This window comes from Nicotiana tomentosiformis, chromosome 9, assembly GCF_000390325.3.
Source record: "Nicotiana tomentosiformis chromosome 9, ASM39032v3, whole genome shotgun sequence".
In the NCBI taxonomy this organism is placed as follows: domain Eukaryota; kingdom Viridiplantae; phylum Streptophyta; class Magnoliopsida; order Solanales; family Solanaceae; genus Nicotiana; species Nicotiana tomentosiformis.
Window position 1 is genome coordinate 5,282,592 of NC_090820.1, and position 20,284 is coordinate 5,302,875.

The 20,284-nt window shown below is 36.7% G+C and overlaps 2 protein-coding genes across 4 annotated transcripts; both read right to left on the reverse strand.

The window, feature by feature from the left end:
* Positions 1-4,874: 4,874 nt before the first annotated feature.
* On the reverse strand, positions 4,875-9,821 carry LOC104103832 (dormancy-associated protein 2-like). Of its 3 annotated transcripts, XM_018773303.3 has the most exons (3): positions 9,501-9,821; positions 8,842-9,108; positions 4,875-5,208 (listed from the first exon to the last, which is right to left on the reverse strand). In XM_018773303.3, the coding sequence occupies exons 1-3, from the start codon at positions 9,595-9,597 to the stop codon at positions 5,165-5,167; spliced, it is 408 nt and encodes a 135-aa protein (XP_018628819.2). In that variant the 5' UTR covers positions 9,598-9,821; the 3' UTR covers positions 4,875-5,164. The 3 variants fall into 3 exon arrangements, with proteins under 3 accessions (XP_018628819.2, XP_009610061.1, XP_009610062.1); XM_009611766.4 differs by lacking the exons at positions 8,842-9,108; positions 9,501-9,821 and adding an exon at positions 5,706-5,894 and having other exon boundaries at positions 4,875-5,463; XM_009611767.4 differs by lacking the exons at positions 8,842-9,108; positions 9,501-9,821 and adding an exon at positions 5,706-5,893 and having other exon boundaries at positions 4,875-5,412.
* Positions 9,822-12,052: 2,231 nt separating this feature from the next.
* Positions 12,053-13,237, reverse strand: LOC104103831 (glycine-rich protein-like). Its single transcript, XM_009611765.4, has 2 exons — positions 13,051-13,237; positions 12,053-12,497 (listed from the first exon to the last, which is right to left on the reverse strand). Exons 1-2 carry the CDS (start codon positions 13,163-13,165, stop codon positions 12,208-12,210), a joined length of 405 nt encoding a protein of 134 aa, XP_009610060.1. The 5' UTR covers positions 13,166-13,237; the 3' UTR covers positions 12,053-12,207.
* Between the last annotated feature and the right edge of the window lie 7,047 nt (positions 13,238-20,284).

The window sequence follows — 20,284 nt, forward strand, 5'->3', positions numbered from 1 at the left end:
ACAAGATAGTTGGAGTTAACTTTGATAATGTGTCACCAACCCAACATCTCAAGATTCATCTTCTCAATTTCGAATCAGGAAGGCGAGTGACTGAGATTGAGTCATAATCTTTTCTTCAAAGAGCATCAAGATCCAATCTAAGGTCAACACAAGTGAGCAAGCCAAGAATCAAGATTTGACTCCAAGAGGCACATAGATAGGAATTTTGTAACTCTTAGTTTGTAGACATATGTAGCTCTCTTCTCTTTTTCCTTTGATGTAAGCAGCAAGTAACAGTAACAGCAACAACAACAACAGCAACAGTCTTAAATCCAGTGTCCGATAGTCCCAGCTACCAAATATTTCCAGAACTACACTGACATGATTCTTTTATAGCCGAGGATATATAGGCAACCTCGGAAGCAAGGTTCGATCACCCTTTTTCTGAAAATTCTTCATTGGAGTATTATGTGAGCAAAAATTAGCCATGGCGTTCATTTTTCTTTGCACAAAAACTCTTCATGTTCTCGAGCAAAGAGGGGCAGCTATGAATACCTAATTTTTGCACGTTTTTAATTCTCCAACAAAAAACTAACTTTTAGATGGTTTTAGCTATTTTAGTTATTTTTCTTTGAACTTATTTGTGCATTTTTATGTGAATTACTTAATTAAAAAGTACCAAAAATATTTTTTACCTTTTATTTATATATCTTAGTTTGCATCTTTAAATTATATATACAAAAAAAAATTCTTTCTACTTGTACGTTTTCTTTATGACTAAATAAGACTATAATTTCATTAGAGGGAAAAGGGATTGGGCTAGTGCATTTTAATTAAACTTGAGCCAAAATTGGCCCAAAATTTGATCCAAATTTGGCCATACCCAGTCCAATAAATGACCTACCAAGATCTGGTCCAAAACGACGTAGTTTCATGATTAAACTACGTCGTTTCATTAAGTGAAACTAAGACCAAATCTCAGCCCTTTATCATACTCTGATCCAATGGTCCTCATTTGATCCTCCAAGAGGTATATAATCCCTCTAAAATCATAAAACATGGGCCATTTCTCCCATAACCCAAACCCTAGGGCTCCTTCTTCTTTCTCCTTTCCCCCTCTGCCGCCGCCGCCCCTCTCCACGGCGCCGACGACGACCAGCCCCAAACACCCCCAAATTCGCACCATCTCCTCCTATCTCCATATCTCCAACTCAATGCCTCAAAATCCCAACCAAACTCCACGAATCTCCAAAACACCGAAACCCCAGCCACCTCTTTCTCTTCAAATTCGTCAAATTTGAGACCTCACCACCATTTAATACCTACATGAGTGTGTAGGTATTTCCATGATCTATCACATAAGTATTATTTGGAAGCCAAAATTCCAGCGACCAACACTGCCCGCCGCCTCTGCCTCCACTGCTTCTCCGTCTTTTTATTTTTCGACCCAAAGGCACTTATTTCCTTTTGACAAGACGCCGGAATCTATTGGTTTAGCATATGCCAAAAAGAAACATGTGCCTCAGGGTCGGACAACCGCCACCCATCATCTTTGGCATCTTCAGGTACTCGAATTAGCATAAAGCACTTTCGTTTGGTATACCCTTATCTCTTGTTTCCTTTTTATTTATTTTTTGTTTCTTTGAAGTTAGTTTAGGCCTAGTTTTAGCTTAAAACTTTTCTGTTTGTTTCTTATTCATGATGATCTTTTAGTTTGTGTATTTTCTTTGAATCAAATAGTTTAGATGTCTTAGCCGAAAACAGTAGCTCAATTTCTCAATGAATCTTATTTAGTTAGTGTTTGTGATTTAGTAGGTTGGTATGCAGTATGGTGCTCTGATTACCTGCTCATAATGATCGCTTATTTAATGAGTTTTTATTTGTTTAGATTGAGTTAGTGACTCTTTGATCTTGATTGATTGTTGGTTGCATAAATCAAATTGATTTAGCCTAGTTGGTTTGAATATTAGTTACAATGAAAGTTATTTATATTTTGGTAGTCTATAGTTGTTTAAGTTTGATTTGTATTGAGCAAGTAGTTTGGTGTTGATGGTTAAAATTTGAAGTTTAGGTTATTTTATCATAAAATAAGGTACTAGTAGCCTACTTTTTACTAGTAGGGTGGCTGAAATAATATTTTTTCTCCTTGCTTATAACATAGCAGATTTTAAGGCTGTCCTTTCACCTTTTGGACAATTTTTGAACAGTGTTTAGCACACAAAGTTAGTCTTTTGAACAAACCTTTGGTGAATCAAAGTCTGTCCAAAAAATCTGACTTTATTTGCCTATTTAAAGGGCTGCTCTTCTCCTATAGAAGATCGACCCACTCGATCTTACACTTATACACATCTTTAGAGTTGCTTGAACACACATATCTTTGAACAAAAATCAGCAGCTGAATACTTTAGTAAGCTGAAATATATGAGCTTTGTGAGTGACTCCTAGAGTGCAAAATCATTAAGAAAATAGAGCAATCGTTTGGCTATGTTCTGAGTTTGTTAGTTACTAGTTTCAAGTGTCTTCGCGGGATTTTTTGGGCTGTTTCTAGCACTGATTGGCTGTTGTTACTATTGCTGGAATTTCTGTTCATTCATCACTGATCTTTGCTTTTCTGTTATCTAGGTATTCCCTCATATGCGACTGTAATTTTCTTTAGGGTCAACAATGAATGGAAATGAAGTTATTTGAGTTCTTTTCAATTTATTATAAGCTTAAGAGCATTCTGTTTCTTGTATAGTTTTGTATGTAAGCATGCGTAATAAATTCACTATAACTTTGTATTAATGAGAAATTACTTTGTTAATCCAAGGAGGGTTTTCATGTTCTTCAAGTGATATGTTTGTGTTATGTAATATTTTTAAATAAGGCCAAATATCTGAAGATGGCAATAGTAAGGCATTTTGAAGTGTTAAACTTAGTATTATCAAGTTCCTTCTATAGGCTATTATATTCTCCTAAGTGTCATGCGTTGAAAGTGTGTAGTAGTTAGATGAAAGGTTTAACTTACCTCCCCTTTTGGATCTCTTATCTTCTTTAAGATGTCGAAAAAAGAATAAAATAATCAGGAACAAGGTTGGTTATTTTTGCAAAGAAGATCTTCTAATTTTATTTGTCAATAAGCATAAGCTAGCCAATGTAAGTTTTTAGGAATATTTTTGCAGCAGGTTAGTTTTGGTGCAAATCATTGACCAAAAGTTTTAAAATAATCTTTTCCTTGCTTAGGAGCTTAAGGGATTTCCTAAAGAATTCAATACTTAGAAAATATATTTTCTTCCCTACAGATGTCTTTCTCTGCTCCAAGGAACAGGTTTATTACAGGAGGATTGGGTCTAAATTGGATTGTGTCCAAGTTAATCTTTTTTTTTTTGTATATTTAAAAAAATTAAAGAATTGGTCTTGTGCTGAATTATGTTTTAATTGGACTTTGGGCCAGATTTCCTAATGCTTCCATTCACATAATAATTTCAGCTAAGCCCAAGAAGAAAATTACATCTAGCAGGCCCAATGCTTTTAAAGTTCATTTGCCCATTTTTTCCGAAAAGTTGCTGGCCCATTTGTATTTAACTCAATGGCTGCCCACTCTTTAAAATAACAAGTTGGCCCATTTTGTTTTTCTTAGTCAATTAATCTCAATAAATCAGATTTTTTTTTATTAAAATAACTTTACAACTTAATCACCTTAGTAATTAATTTTAAGCGCTAGACAACTAGTAGTCGCGCTTAACTTTTTATTCACGGACTCGCTTGCGTAACGTGATGTTTAACACTTAATAAATTAAATTAATAATCTCAATAGCTTAATTAATTTCTAATTTAATTAATCTCTTGCTATAATCATGGTTTTGCTTGCGTAGCGCTTTAATGGCATTTAATAATTTCCTAAACTAATTTCTTCAAACATAAATGTATTAATATCTCAAAAGTATTACAAATAATTAATTGTCATGATTTCGGATTCGCTTGCGAGGCGCGTTCATGATAAGTTAATTAATTTCGTTTTCGATCACGCATTCGCTTGCGTAGTGTGGTTGACATCTTTTTATTCAAAAATATTCTTTAATTTTTCTAATAATCAAGAAATAAAAGTGGACATAGGCAAACATGAAAATCAAATAAAACACAGTTTATCCAAAAAATTAATTCAAGCCAAGTTTAAGTCAATAAAGCGACCGTGCTAGAATTACGGGACTCGGGGAATGCCTTACACCTTCTCCCCGGTCAACAGAATTCTTTATTCGGACTTTGTTTTCGCAGACCAATAATAAAAGAATTAAACCTTCTTTTGACCAGGGATTCAAATAAAAGGTGACTTGGAACAACAAAAATCAATTCCAAGTGGGAACTCTGAATAACAAAATAATCCCTATATCAAAATTGTCACTTTAATTGGAAAACTCTTTAACCTACAATCCACACAACACACATATCTTTGGGGTAGAAAAAGGGTGTGACAGTGTATGTTTAACTTATTGTTAAATTGGGTTGTTAAAATCAAAATCTTGGCAACGAATCACATCATGTGTGTGTATTAATCTAATTGACGACAAATTACTGCAAAGGGTAACCATCTGAATAATTATTTTCTTGATAGTTTTACCAATTTCCCAACAATTTTAAGAATATCTATTCGTGCAGAAATTTTTAAAATTGGATGGATTCAATAAGAATATATGCACTTCACAATACGTTAATGGCTTGAGTTGGCGGGCATTGAGATAGTTGTTCAAGGTCTCGCGTAACAACATAATTTTCGCTGTGAATTTGGATATCATAATAATTTAGAATCTATAAAAAATGTTATAAGCCAATATTTGAGAAAATCATGGTTAAAAAAGTAGTTCTATGACTCTCCAAATAGTAATAGTATAACGTAAAGTAATAAAAAAGAGGATAAATACAAAGGAAATATACGACGATCACTTGGATTTCACTTAATTTTATAAATGACAATTATATGTAAAGTAAAAAAAGACGTATACAAGTAAGTTCACATACAGATATAAAATCATGACATGACCATCCACCCATAGTAAGTGAATGGATATTGCTGGTACATTTATTCATACTTCCAACGATAAAACGAAAAAACGAAAAGTGACACATAATTTAGGACAGAAAGAGTACTACACATTATATATAGACACCTTGAATATTCTTCATATATATATATTCCTTAGTAAATTAATTAGTCGCGAGGCCATACTCCATACCAACCACCTCTAGGATATCCTCCATAGCCACCACCATAGCCACCATATCCACCATATCCGCCTCTTGGATAACCTCCATAATATCCACGACCACCCGGGTATCCACCATATCCACCATATCCGCCACCAGGGTATCCACCATATCCGCCTCCAGGGTATCCTCCATATCTTCCTACGGGGTATCCTCCAAATCCGCCACCTCCGACTCCTGGAAATCCTGCTCCTAAAAATTTCGAGTAATTTACATCATCATTTTTCTTTTCGGATACCTTTGCTGCACCAATATTAATCATACATGAGTTTAACTCTCATGCATTAATTATCAGTGTATAAATTTTTTCATATCGTCAAGTTAAGTTGATGTACAATAAAGGTAATTATTCATAGCAATTCGAACACCGTAAAATCAGAAAATTAAGTTGGTTTAAATGAAAAAGATTAAAACTTTTGAAATGTACTAAGCAAATATTTTACATTTAGGAAAGTGAAAAATGTCTTAAAAGAAAGGAATTATACCATTGTCCGTAGTAGTGGGGGTGCTCTCAGCCAACTCCCTAGCTGCAACTTCTGATGTTATCACAAGTAAAATAGCCAAAACAATAAGCATAAATGCCTTTGATCCCATTTTGTTTCTTAATTGAAACTATAAATCTTAATTTTATAACTACTAATTAAGTTGTGATAATTGTAAGAAGGATGAGGAAGCTAATGAAATTTTTGCTTCTATTTATAGTATAATTATCTAAACATCTTGGGGGCTATCATTGCAAATTGCATAGGACGTACCGGACTAGTTATTTAATTAAGTTGGCAGTTTTTAGACTCGATTTTTCCATAAAACAACCTACAAATGATTTCACTTAAATAACTATAAATGGCATATTCCTTTAGCTAGGGCAAAGTAAATATATACATGGCTGAGAATTGAACATATCATGCTGTTTGTGTTTGCTATTTGGATATCTTTTTTGTATTACATAATCTAACCTAACGAATTGAGTTATTCAATATATCAAAATTGTAATAAAAGTCTTGAGTTATACTAGCAAGAAATATTATGTTAATTAAGGTGGTATTTCTTCCAAACAGTAGTTTTCAAAATTTAACGTACCACTAACAGCAAATTATATTTATAAGCTTATTGAAGAAAATAGACAAGAAAAAAAGAACAAGAAATGCGCATGGAAAAAATAATATATATGATAGGGTACTTAATTTGTTTGAGTGAATGAGATGAGAAATTTTCACAAAAGAGAGATGTAACAAAATGTTGAAGTGCATATATAATTATATATTTTCAACATTGCCCTTCATGTGCGGGCTTGATTTTTTTCTATGAGTCAAGCAAATGGAATTTATTTTTATAAATAAAAGGTGGGAGTGAGACTCGAACTCAGGATATTTTACTATGATATATACTATGTCAAAGTGTGTAACAATTTTATCTCAAAGTTTAAGCTGTTAAAGGGAGCACACTTTTATTTACTTAATTATATCTTCAAAAAAAAAAAGGGAAAAAGGGTAAATTGAACAAAGTAACATAGTACAAACCAAACCATATGTAGAAGAACTAAACTTGATCAGATTAGAATCATACTAAAATGTAAACATTGATGTTAAAACTGAGTGATTGTAAATTGTAGTTGTGGTACTAAGCCTATTCTAGCCTAAGCTAATACAAAATTTTCTAACCAACCCCACTAGATTAAACCCTCTAAACTTGGCCACCAATAGGCACAATTTATCCTCCAGTTAGAATTCAGTTAGCTTTGAAGGTATCTTTAGGAATCTGCTATTTAGTTATTAATTTGTTTTAGATTTGTTATGTTTGTTACACAATCTGTGCCAGTTACATCCTTAGGCTATTATGAAAGAGTGGGGCTCAAGTAGACTAAGGATGTAACTGGCACAGATTGTGTAAAGAGCTTGAGGATAGAAGACCTAGTTTAACTATCAAATTAATAAGTCAGGCGGGAATCTTAATAGCGCAGTTGGTTAGTTATCTGAACTTTCACCTTGGTAAAGATTGATTCCCCACCTTGTAAGCTGAATGAGTTCAATATTTAAATTCTTAGGGTCCATAACTATTATTTGTTGTAATTTTAACGAATTTTTGTTCATAAAGTCATGCTTCGCATTAAAAATATCGGGTAAAGATGAACTCGGTCTAGAAGCTGCTCAAGAATGGACCAAATACAAATGCCAGAAAAAGGGTGGAACTTTGTTAATGTTTTGATCATATGCAACAGTGAGGTGCCCTCCCATTTTTTTTTTTGGAAGCTTAGTTGTGTATTCCTAGTTTAGTTATCCGAGACAAGGTGGGAGTGATCCCTGTAGAGGATAAGATGTGGGAAGATAAGCGTGCTGAGATGGTACGGACATGTGAAGAGGGGGAGTATAGATGCCCCAATGAGGAGGTGCGAGAGGTTGGCCATGGTGGGGTTGAGGAGAGGTAGAGGTAGGCCTAGGAAGTATTGGGGAGAGGTGATTAGGTATGACATGGCACACCTTCAGCTTACTGAGGACATGACTCTTGATAGGAGGGTGTGAAGGTTGGGAATTAAGGTAGAAGATTAGTAGTTAGGCGGGAGTGTCTCGTTTTCATGTCGATAGCATTAGTATTAATCTTTTATTTTCATACCTTCATATCCGTAGGTTTCTTTTACCTTATGTTGATCCTTTCGCTTCGATTATTATATCACCATGTTTCCCTATCACCTTATCTTGTTGATGTTACTACGTGTTGTGTCTATCTCTTTTACTTTTATCTTGAGTCGGGGGTCTATTGGAAACAGTCTTTCTACTTTTACAAGGTAGGGGTAAGGTCTGCGTGCGCTTTACCCCCTCCCCCTCCCAAATCCTACTTTGTAGGATTACACTAGATTTGTTGTTGTTGCAGTTGTGTATTCCTAGTTATTTACATACTAGGATCTAATGTAACTGTTAATTAAAAGCCATAGGTGTACACACCACGAATGTACAAAAGATAATATTTCCCACTTGTATGATGTTATTGTGTTGGGAAATATAAAAAATGAACTCTTTTATTTCTGATAGACATATTTTATCTGCTCATGTACATCATTTCAATTGAAAAAATTCTGCGTCAGAACAACTATTTTCTGGATTGTTTGACTAATTTCCCAACAGCTTTAAGAATTTCTATTTGCGATTTTTTTTTAAAAATAGGACGGATTCAATAAGAATATATGAACTTGATTAATACTTTGACGGCTTGAGTTGGCGGGGGTTGCGAACTTGAGATAGTGAAGCAAATTTCAATGGCTTATTTTAGATCACAAGTTTTAAAATATTTTATTTTTTTCTTAAACTCTATATGCAATCAAACAATCTCACATAAAATAGGACAGAAAAAGTATTATAAGTAGATGCTTGAGAATATCATGGCAAAGAAAAACCTCTTTTGGCTCTTTAAATAATAATAGTATATAACAATACATACAAAGGAAATATATGACTTCCAATTACATGTAAGGGAAAAAGGAAATCCACTCTTATTCATCCTTTCAACAACAAAAAAAACTATTACTAAACACACATTGTATAAATAGCCACCCTGAACATTCTTCATATATATATATATATATATATATATTCTTAATTTAGTATATTAATTAGTTGCGAGGCCAACCTCCAAACCCACCACCAGGAAATCCACCATATCCTCCTCCTGGATAACCTCCATAGTATCCACCGCCGCTACCACCGGGATATCCACCATAGCCACCACCAGGATATACTCCATATCCTCCTCCACGATATCCACCAAACCTGCCTCCTCCGAATCCTGGAAATCCGCCTCCTCCGAATCCTGGAAATCCGCCTCCTCCAAATCCTGGAAGTCCGCCTCCTACAAGTTTTGCGTCATTTTCCGCATTTGTCTTCTCGAATACCATTGCTGCACGCCAACAATAATCACGCATATGCATGTTAGGTCGATAGTTTTTTTTTTGGGTTAACAACCTGTGTTCGGTAACCGTATTTGGGTCGAACTAAATCCAGATTTGCGATAGGAAGTCCCATATTGGGGTAAAAAGCTTCATGACAAAGGCAACTTCAAAGTACTTACCACTTCATCACAACCGTTGTCGGTAGATCGATAGTTACTATGATACTTTATTTGTTCATTTAGATTAGTCTAGTGGTTAAGAACTGAAGTAAATGCAAACTAAACCGAGTCTAGCTAATAGCAGAAAATGATTTTTTCGTGAAAAATATTTCTTAGAAAATTACTTTTGTCATACCAAAAACAACTTTATGTGAAAATGTCTTAAAAGGAAAGAAGCTTACCGTTGGAGCTGCCAGCTAACTCCCTAGCTGCAACCTCTGATGTTATTACAAAAATAGCCAAAGAAATGGCTAGAACTATAAATGTCTTTGATCCCATAATTTCTCTTTTTGCTTGAGGAAACTAGTGAAAACTTATGCCTCTATTTATAGTATAATCATATGAACATTTTGGTGGCAAATATTGAACATTGTATTAATGGAGCACGTACCGGACTAATTATTAATTAAGCTGGCTGCTAATAAATAGATTTTTTACAGTCGACTTTTTTATAAAGCTAGCACCTATATATAGCGTGCTTAATTTCTCTTAAATTTATTGCAATTCCTTTAAGGGCAATTTATATGATCTGGTTCAGAATTGATCATAACATTCTGTTTGCATTTGCTAGTCTGGTTACAGTTACTGTTAGAAATATTATCTTAATTAAGGTGGTTTTTCTTTCAAACAATAGTTTCAATAAATTAAACGTACCACCAACAGAAAATTATAATTATAATCTTACTCTAAAGAAAATAGAGAAGAAAAAGAACAGGAAATGCGCATGTTGAAAACAATATGAAAGGGTATATATGAGGTACTTTTTAGAGTGAAATGAGAAATTTTCCCTAAAGAAAAATGGAACAGAAAAGAAAAAGAAAATAGAACACAAAACTATATCTAGAAGAACTAAAATTGATCAGATTAGAATAAAAATAAAATGTAAACATAATGATGTTAAAACTGAGTAAATGTAATACACAATTCTTTTAAGCTCCGAGGCACGCCCACTAGATTTGTGGTACTAGCTATATATTTTATTTTTATAATCGTGGTGTTCGGGTTATTTTTGACAAGAGTGGGTTGATTTAGTAGTGAGCACCCTCCACTTCCAACCAAGTAGTTGTGAATTCGAGTCACCCCAAGAGCAAGGTGTGGAGTTCTTGGAGGGAGGGAGCCGAGGGTCTATCGGAAACAACCTCTCTACCCCAGGGTAGGGGTAAGGTCTGCGTACACACTATTCTCCCCAGATCCACTAATAAGATTATGCTGTGTTGTTATTGTTGTTGTTGTGTTTGGGTTCGATTACGTACACCTTAACTAATTTCATGAGGTACTTCTACTACCAGAAACTTTCTGGTCCTAGCTACATAGATCGTCTTTATTAACTAGCCAGCTAAGCTAATACTACAAAATTTCTAACCAACCCCACTAAATTAAGCCCTCTAAAGATAGCCACCAGCACAAAAGCTCTTTGGAAGCCGCCGAGGGTGAATTATGAGTAAATCTAGCTTATTAGCACAAGTCTATGTTTAGCATATCTATATTTATCCTCTAGTTGCAATGTAGTTAGAGTTCAGTTAGCTTTAAACGTTCTTTAGAAATCTGTTATTTATCTCACACTCTACGTGCCATTGCTATTAACAACAACAACAACATACCCAGTATTATCCCATACTGTGGAGTATGGAAAGGGTAGTGTATACGCAGACCTTACCCCTATCTTGTGAGGATAGAGATGTTATTTTCAATAGACCCTCGGGCCTTTGCTATTAAAGGAAACTTAATTTCTGTCTCCGGATATTGCCACCAAAGCGTCCAGATAATGTTTTAATAAAAAGTAGAAGAATTAATTTAAATAGCCGCCTCTGTGCTTAAATGTAAAATAGCTAACAGATGTATAATATATATAGTTCATGTATAATTCATATAATATATGTATACTGGCTAGAAAAAGTAAACAAAGAATGCGATAGGCTATTTGTGTAAAGATACTACTCGGCTAACTGTGATCATATGATCTCAAGGTTTTCGTTAAGGAGAGAAATGAAGTTGTGGTACTACCTATATTAATCACCTTATTGACTAGCGTAAGCGAAGACAACATTTTCTAACCATATACTATTCGTTTTCTAACCAAATTATAGAGTTGACAAATAAACCTTATTTGTAGTAGTATGCCTAACTCGTGCAAGTGTAAACGGGTTGAATTATGATAATTTTGTTGACTTGATCCAATATTGCGAGTTGGATCCACAATAATCAAATGCTCAAAATTATCTAACTTTGGAATAATTTAAAGTAATAATACATTGATACTCGCATTCTTTTCAAGAAGAAAAATAAAATAAGAGGGGAGATTGGATGATGTTGTGCAAGTTAGATGGGATCTTTATACAAATAGCATGTTGGATTCACTATTTACTTTATCTAGGCGCTATATATAGATTATACATTGATATGATTATACGCATATTAGACATGAATTGATATTTATGGCCTCCATTGCACGTAGTCAAATTATATAGGGATGAATCTATATATAGTACTAATGAAAATTTTAGCAAGCATTTAAAGTAATTGTGAAAAAATGATAAAAAAAAAGTTTAAAATTAGAATATATATAGTTTAGTAATTACTAAATATCAATTTTTAAAAGTTGGAGAAAATTATATATAAATAAAATCATGTCAAACATTTTAAATTCAGGATCTCTTGATTGCTCGGATGCTATTATGTAACAATCTATCTGAACGCTTGAAGTATTATAGAGAGTACACATATAATAAGTTAATTAATTATAATTATGTTTCAACAATTACACTCAAATATATAGATGAACAGTACAGGCAAATGAAAAAGATACATTTATTCATACTTCCAACACCAAAACTATTACTAAAAAAACACAATATATAGCCACCATTGAATCTTCATATTCCATAGTAATTAGTTGTGAGGCTTAGCTTCAGTGACCAGGGCTTCACCTTTGTCGTAGCAGCACCTCCTGCAGCCATTGTAATCGCGGCGGCCGCAACAACCATAACGGCAATATTCGCCTCCATAACCTCCACGTCCACGTCCACGTCCACCACCAGGGTACCCACCATACCCGCCTCCAGGGTACCCTCGGTACCCACCTCCGGGGTACCCTCCATAACCGCCTCCAGGGTACCCTCCATATCCTCCTCCTGGATACTTGGCGTCATTTACCTCATTTTTCTTCTCGGATTCCTTTGCTGCAAAAATAGTCATACATATGCATGTTAGGTGGATAGTCACTGTGTTATCAGAGGTGAAATCTAGAATTTAAGTTTGATCGACCTTTTAAGTCATACATATACATATACACTTATGTTCCAAGTCAAAAATATTAGATTTAGTTTAACTCAATAAACTAGGCTCCATCTAACTGTCTGACTTTGATCTTTTGTTTCTTTTTAGATTCGTCTAAAAAAAGATAATCCGGTATACAAGGTATATCACGTTCATGCAGGATCCGGGGAAGGACCGCGCCCAAGAGGTGTGATGTTGTTAATAATATGAGTATTTCATTGATCAAGTCGTTTAGTTGAACCAATAAAATTCGCCCTAAATCTGCCTTTGATTGAGTTGATTACTATAAACCTTGTATTCTATGTAGAAAAGGTAAAAAGAAAAACTCAAGAGCTTAAACATCAAATTAATTCTTTTCCGAAAAAAAGAAAACTACAATCACTCATAAATTAAAAAAGGGCCATGGTATTTTACATTTTGATATTATCATCAAGATTTTAAAAGAAGGAGGCTTACAGATTTCCAAAGAATTGGTGGAGCTCTCAGCCAACTCCCTAGCTGCAACATCTGAGGTTATAAACACAAAAATAGCCAAAGCAAAGCTTAGAACTACAAATGCTTTAAATCCCATTTTTTCTTACTTGAAAACTTAATTAGTACTACTTTACTTGTGATAATTTAAAGCCAAGAAAGATGAGAAAACTAATGAATAATTTGCCTCTATTTATAGCATGATCTAAACGCTGAAAAGGCAAAGATTTGAAGATGGTATTAATGGAATATCGGCCTGGTTATTAAGTTGGCAGTGAGATTAGATGGTCCATTCAGAAAGTACAGACGGAGTATTTTTTTTTTTCTTTTTGGATAGCTATTCAATGGAATTATGGAAATAACATACATTATATGCTCTTTGTATTTGCTATATATGATTATATGTGGATGTATTTCTGTAAATAAACAGTTATATTTTTTCTTCTTTCTAAGGGGAAAGAGAAACCTGCTATTTACATAAATGTAATCTAGCACGTTGAGTTATATGACGTCTCACATACAACGAAATTAAAAGGAATTCATAAATATCTTGATCTAATTCACATTTATTGTTTTAAGATTTTGGATTGAATACTAGGAGCCCGTTTGGACATAAAATTTGATGGAAGATTATTCCAAAATAATTTCACTTTTTTTTCGAAATCAGCGTTTGTTCATAAAATTTCCAATTTTTAGTTGAAAATGCATTTTTGGAAATTTTCAAAAATTTGAAAAACTACAAAAAAACTGTTTTTCAAAATTTTCACTCAAATCACTCACAAAACTTCAAAAACAACGTAACTGAAATTTATGTCCAAACACAACTCTAAATTTCAAATACCATTTTCACTCGAAAATATTTTTCACCATTATTTCGAATTTTACAATTCTTATATCCAAACGCCTACTAAATCATCATAATCGCTTAGCTTTTAAAGTGCTTATTTTACTTTCAAGTAAAGTGAATTTGATTTTCAGATGAATATAAAAAGACTCGGAAAGCTGGTGTGGATACTACTTCCTCCGTTTCAATTTATGTGAATCTATTTGACTGGGCACGGAGTTTAAGAAAAGAGAGAAGACTTTTGAACTTGTGGTGTAAAATGAGGCACATATATTTTGTGTGGCTATAAATCATTACATAAAGGTAAATTGTTTCCAAATAATGAAAGAGGCCATTCTTTTTGGCACGGACTAAAAATGAAATAGGTTCACATAAATTGAAACGGAGGGAGTATGTGTTTAACCGTAAAGCGGTACAGTTAAATTTGTTATGTGATTTGTAGACAAGCGAACTGATTTGATCCAGAAATGGTAAATAAACAAAATTAAAAGTAAGACTTAGCGATTAAAATTGAAAAAAATAACAAATATGGCTCCGAGAGCAGTGTCTCCGAGGACAGAAATGAGAGCAATGTAAAAGAACAAATAAAGTTGTTTAATTGAGCTTGAAAATGAAATATAGCATACCTTTTACCAAGAATTTCGTGTGTTATAATGGTTGTTGAGCTTACTATTTATAGCTATACCTAGGGAAACAAGATCCTAGGATCAAGCCCCACTTAAATGACAATAAATGAGTCATTGATGAATATGTAACGGCAGACCATAAATGCAAATATTCTCTGCAATGGCTACCCATTTATATTAGAAAATATTCCTCATTGAATACTTTCCGATGACATATATTTGGTCTGCTCCCGTTGACCTTACTCCCTTCGGGGTTTATCCGATGTCAATTGCAGTTGTTGTTCCCGGTATTGATTATTACTTGGTTCGCCTTTTGCTTGTCTTTAGTTCCACGTGTCATGTTGTCATTCAACCATTCATTATGAATCGATTTTACCCTGTACAGATAGTCTCCCAGTTTTCCGATGACACATCTTTGTGGTATCAAGAAGTTGGTGAAGATCTCGTTCTTGGCGAGAAAGTTCCTGAACAGTTTCCGACGCTTGAAAGGACGCACGTCTTCTCGCATTTAATACCCCGAACACGTGTTGCCCTACGATTCATCAATATTTTTCTTAGTTCTCGAGGTAATCATGACCACGATGTTTGCCGTCTATATCTTTACTTTTACTTATCATTTTACCGCTTTAGTTCCAAAGTTTAAGTTTTCATAAACTCCCTTCCTTCTATGCTTTTACTCTGCATTTACGTAGAAGGTTTTCCATCTTTCTCAACGTTCTTAGTAAACAGTTTCACTGATAGCCTACTACCATGACTGCTTTCACTCCCCTTTTTGGAAACTCTGGTCTTTTCTTCAGTGGAGGCCCGAAGAGAAACAAAGACAAAGAAGCTGATGTTGATTCTGAGCCTCCCACTGTAAACACCATCATACCTTAACACTTGAGTACCGTCAATGATTTCCAAGAGAAGCTTTCATCCGCGTCCCCACGGACTTGGGTCGTTAGCAGGTACCCCTCCTCTATTCGCCCTTCCAGTATTCCTGTTGTGAAGGACGATCTGGCTATGTGTCACGACCTAAAACCTAACCCGTCATGATGGCGCCTATCGTGATACTAGGCAAGTCGACCTTTCCAAAACACTTTCAAAATTTAATAGAAATGATTTAAGACATTTAAAATAACCGAATTTTTCATAAAAAAATAGGGGTAAAACCCAAATAAAGTATAAGTGCGGAAAAATAGCCCGACATCGGGGTGTTACTAAGTCATGAGCATCTAATAACCAATCTCGAAACAGAGTCTACTACAGTCTGTGCCAAATGCCAATATAAGAGAGAAAAGATAATAAGAAAGGAGAAACAAAGACTACGGACGCCAGCAGCTACCTCGTAAGTCTCCGATAATCAGCCCGCGCACGAACTCAGCGACCGCCAGAACCGTACACACCTGGATCTGCACATGAAGTGCTGGGTGTAGCATGAGTACAACTAACTCAGCAAGTAACATAATTAAATAAGGAACTGAGAAGCAGTGATAAGCTATAAAAATACAGTTCATATTAAAAGTTTTCAGTAAAGAGTGAACATGCTTTCAAATCCAGTGGTATAAGTCAAATTAGTTCGAGCCTAAGTAAAACAAATATGAATATTCCATAAATTTCACAACAACATCGGACATCAACTAAGTGCAACAATAAATAAAAGCAAGTACAACATCTCAAGGCAACATTCATTCAACTCATATCATCAGCTCATACTCTCGACTCTCAGCCCTCAATACACACTCTCAATAGGTACCTGTGCTCACTAGGGGTGTACAGACTCCGGAGGGGCTCCTTCAGCCCAAGCGCTATATTTCTGCGACGCGCAGCCCGATCCAATATTGTTGCGACATACAACCCTATCCAATATTCGTTGCGGCATGCAACCCGATCCAATATTATATATATCCCGAGGGCTTGTTGCGACGTGCAACCCGATCCAATATTGTTGCGGCGTGCAACCCGATCCAATATACCTCACAGCTCGCAACTCGGCACTCAGGCCCTATCTTAGTCAGTAACCTCTCCATCCTCTCGGGCTCACAAAATTTCATAATAATTAGCCCAAACAGAGAATACAACAAGTATCAACAAGAAATAAGAGGGAACAGAGATATAACACACAAGTAAGACTGTGACTGAGTACAAGACAATAATTAGCAGTCAATTCAACAAGTATTCGACCGTTTCAGGTCCCAATAGTGATATCATATGGCCTAACATGGTTTCTAACATGAAAGACTGTCAATTACTCAAAGACATGGAAAAACAAGTAATAACAATGGTTATTCGACTTTACAGCCTCACGGGACGGACCAAGTCACAATCCCTCACGGTGCACGCTCACACGCCCATCACCTAGCATGTGCGTTACCTCCAAAAATTCATATCATAAAAATTCTTGGGGTTTCATACCCTCAAAACCCGATTTAAGACTGTTACTTATCTCAACCGCGTAGAAATCCTACTCTGAAATGCCCTTGCCTCTCGAATCAGCCTCCAAATGCCCCGAATCTAGACACAAACAGTACGAGATAATCAATATTGGATAAAAGGATCAATTCCACAAGAAAATTAAACTACTAAAATATAGTCCAAAATCCGAAATCGGCTCAACCAGGCCCCGCGGGCCCACGTCTCGAAATCCGACGAAAGTCACAAAACCCGAAAGCTCATTCACTCACGAGTCTAACCATACCAAATTTATTAAAAGCCGACCTCAATTGCCTCTCCAAAACCCCAAATTTCACTCTCCAATTACCAAGCCCTAATCTCCCAAATCTCACCTCAAACACTCACCATCTAGGTGTAAAATCAGTGGGGAAATAACATTATTGAAGATAAATAGGCACAAGGAGCTTCAAAATTCCCAAAATTCGAGCTTCAAATGATGAAAATGGTGAAACATCTCTAACTGTTCTATTTATAGGTTCTCCCTAGACTTATCGCACTTGCGGCTCCATTTCCGCATCTACGGAGCCGCTTCTGCCGAAAAATCTCTAAACTAAGCCTTCGCTCCTACAATCCAGTGATCGCATCTGCGGTCTTCGCGGGTGCGGGAAATACATCGCACATGCGGTCCAAACACGCACCTGCACCCCTAAATCCGCTTCTGCGACCATCGTAGGTGCGGGAATGCCATCGCACCTGCGTCCTCTGCCCATATCCTCCTTAGCCGCATTTACGTCTCCTCCTTCGCCTCTGCGGGCTCGCACCTGTGGTTCCCACTCCGCAGGTGCAGTTACACCAGTAGCAGTAGCTTCAGCTGCAATTCTTCAACTCCCATCAAGCCATCAACCACCTGAAATCACCCCGAGGCCTCCAGGACCTCAATCAATCATACCAACAAGTCATATAACCCTATGCGAATTTAGTCGAACCTTCGAATCACTCGAGACAACATCAAAACACCAATTACACCTGGATTCAAGCCTAAAGAACTTCTAAACTTTCAAATTCCACAAACGACGCTGAAACCTACCAAACCACGTCCGATTGACCTCAAATGTTACACACAAGTCAAAAATGACACCACGAACCTATTCCAACTTCCAGAAATCCAATCTAACCCCATATCAAAATTTCCATTGCCGGCCAAAATTGCCAAAATTCTATCTTTCGCCAATTCAAGCCTAATTCTACTACAGACCTCCAAATCACATTCTGGGCGTGCTCCTAAGTCCAAAATCACCTAACGAAGCTAACGAAACCATAAAAATTCAAATCCGAGGTCGTTTTCCCACAAGTCGACGTCCAGACGATTTTCCAACTTAAGCCTCCAATTAAGAGACTAAGTGTCTCAATTCACTCCAAAACCATTCCGAACCTGAACCAACCAACCCGGTACGACATAATACAACTGTAAAGTAGAAAAGAAGCATAAATAGGGGAAACAGGTCTATAACTCTCGAAACGACCGGCCGGGTCGTTACATCCTCCCCTTCTTTACCAAATGTTTGTCCTCGAACGGGTCTAGAAACATATCAAGAGTCTTAAATAGGTATGGATATCTGCTCCGTATCTCCCGCTCGGTCTCCCAAGTGTGCTCCTCCGCAGGCTAACCTCTCCACTGCACCTTCACTGAAGCTATATCCTTTGACCTTAACTTCCAAACATGCCGCTCCAAAATGGCCACCGGCTCCACATCATAAGTCATATCACCATCCAACTGAATCGTGCTGTAATCCAAAACATGGGACGGATCACCGATGTACTTCCAGAGCATAGAAACATGAAATACTGGATGTACACTCGACAAGCTAGGTGGCAAAGCAAGCTTGTAAGCCACCTCCCCGATCCTCTGAAGTACCTCAAAAGACCCAATAAACCGAGGGCTCAACTTGCCCCTCTTCCTAAACTTCATAACACCCTTCATGGGTGATACCTTCAGTAGAACTTTCTCCTCGACCTTGAAAGACACATCACAGACCTTCCTGTCAGCATAACTCTTCTGCATAGACTGCGTCATGCGAAGCCGCTCCTGGATCAATTTCACCTTGTGTAATGTGTCCTGGACCAAGTCTATACCTAAGATCCTAGCCTCACCCGGCTCAAACCATCCTACCAGAGATCTACACCGCCTCCCATATAAAACCTCATACGGATCCATCTGAATGCTCGACTGATAACTGTTGTTATATGCAAACGCCGCGAGCGGCAGAAACTGGTCCCATGAACCCCCAAAATCAATGACATAAGCACGTAAGATGTCCTCCAATATCTGGATAGTGTGCTCAGACTGTCCGTCCGTCTGAGGGTGAAAGGTTATGCTAAACACAACCTGAGTACCCAACTCTCGCTACACGGCCCTCCAAAACTGCGATGTAAACTGTGTGCCTCTATCTGAAATGATGGAAACTAGGACACCATTAAGGCGAACAATCTCTCGGATGTAAATCTCAGCCAACCGCTATGAAGAGTAAGTAGTACCCACTGGAACGAAGTGGGCGGACTTGGTCAGCCGATCCACAATCACCTAAATAGCATCGAACTTCCTCGAAGTCCGTGGGAGCCCAACTACGAAATCCATGGTGATCTGCTCCCACTTGCACTCTGGGATCTCTAACCTCTGAAGCAAGCCACCCGGTCTCTGATACTCATACCTAACCTGCTGACAGTTGAGACACCGAGCCACAAACCTAACTATATCATTCTTCATCCTCGTCCACCAATAGTGCTATCTCAAATCCTGGTACATTTTCGCAACACCTAGATGAATGGGATATCGTGAGTTATGGGCCTCCTCAAGAATCAACTCTCGAAGCCCATCCATATTGGGAATGCATATCCGGCCCTGCATCCTCAACACGCCATTATCACCAATAGTCACATCTCTAGCATCACCTCGCCGAACCCTATCGTGGAGGACGAGCAGATGGGGTACATCATATTGACGCTCCCTGATACGATCATAAAGAGAAGACCTAGAGACACACAAGCCAATACCTGACTCGACTCTAAAATATCCAATCTGACAAGCTAGTTAGCTAAGGCCTGAACATCTAATGCCAAGGGTCTCTCTGCTGCTAGAAGATACGCTAAACTCCCCAAACTCTCCACCCGGCAACTCAAGGCATCGGCCACTACATTGGCCTTCCCGGGATGGTATATAATGGTGATATCATAGTCCTTGAGAAGCTCCAACCACCTTCGCTGACGCAAGTTAAGATCCTTCTGCTTGAATAGATGCTGTAAACTCTGGTGATCACTGTAGATCTCACAATGAACCCCGTACAGATAGTGCTGCCAATTCTTCAGGGTGTGAAAAATA

What these genes read in the sequence shown, in the direction of transcription:
- LOC104103831 (XM_009611765.4), bottom strand. Translation starts at nt 13,165, where the DNA reads ATGGGATTTAAAGCATTTGTAGTTCTAAGCTTTGCTTTGGCTATTTTT. An exon ending in CACCAATTCTTTGGAAATCT is followed by an intron (nt 12,498 to 13,050) that starts GTAAGCCTCCTT and finishes CTATTTTTGCAG; the next exon opens with CAAAGGAATCCGAGAAGAAA.
- LOC104103832 (XM_018773303.3), bottom strand. Translation starts at nt 9,597, where the DNA reads ATGGGATCAAAGACATTTATAGTTCTAGCCATTTCTTTGGCTATTTTT. An exon ending in GTTAGCTGGCAGCTCCAACG is followed by an intron (nt 9,109 to 9,500) that starts GTAAGCTTCTTT and finishes GTTGGCGTGCAG; the next exon opens with CAATGGTATTCGAGAAGACA. An exon ending in TCCTGGTGGTGGGTTTGGAG is followed by an intron (nt 5,209 to 8,841) that starts GTTGGCCTCGCA and finishes GTGGCTATGGAG; the next exon opens with GATATCCTAGAGGTGGTTGG.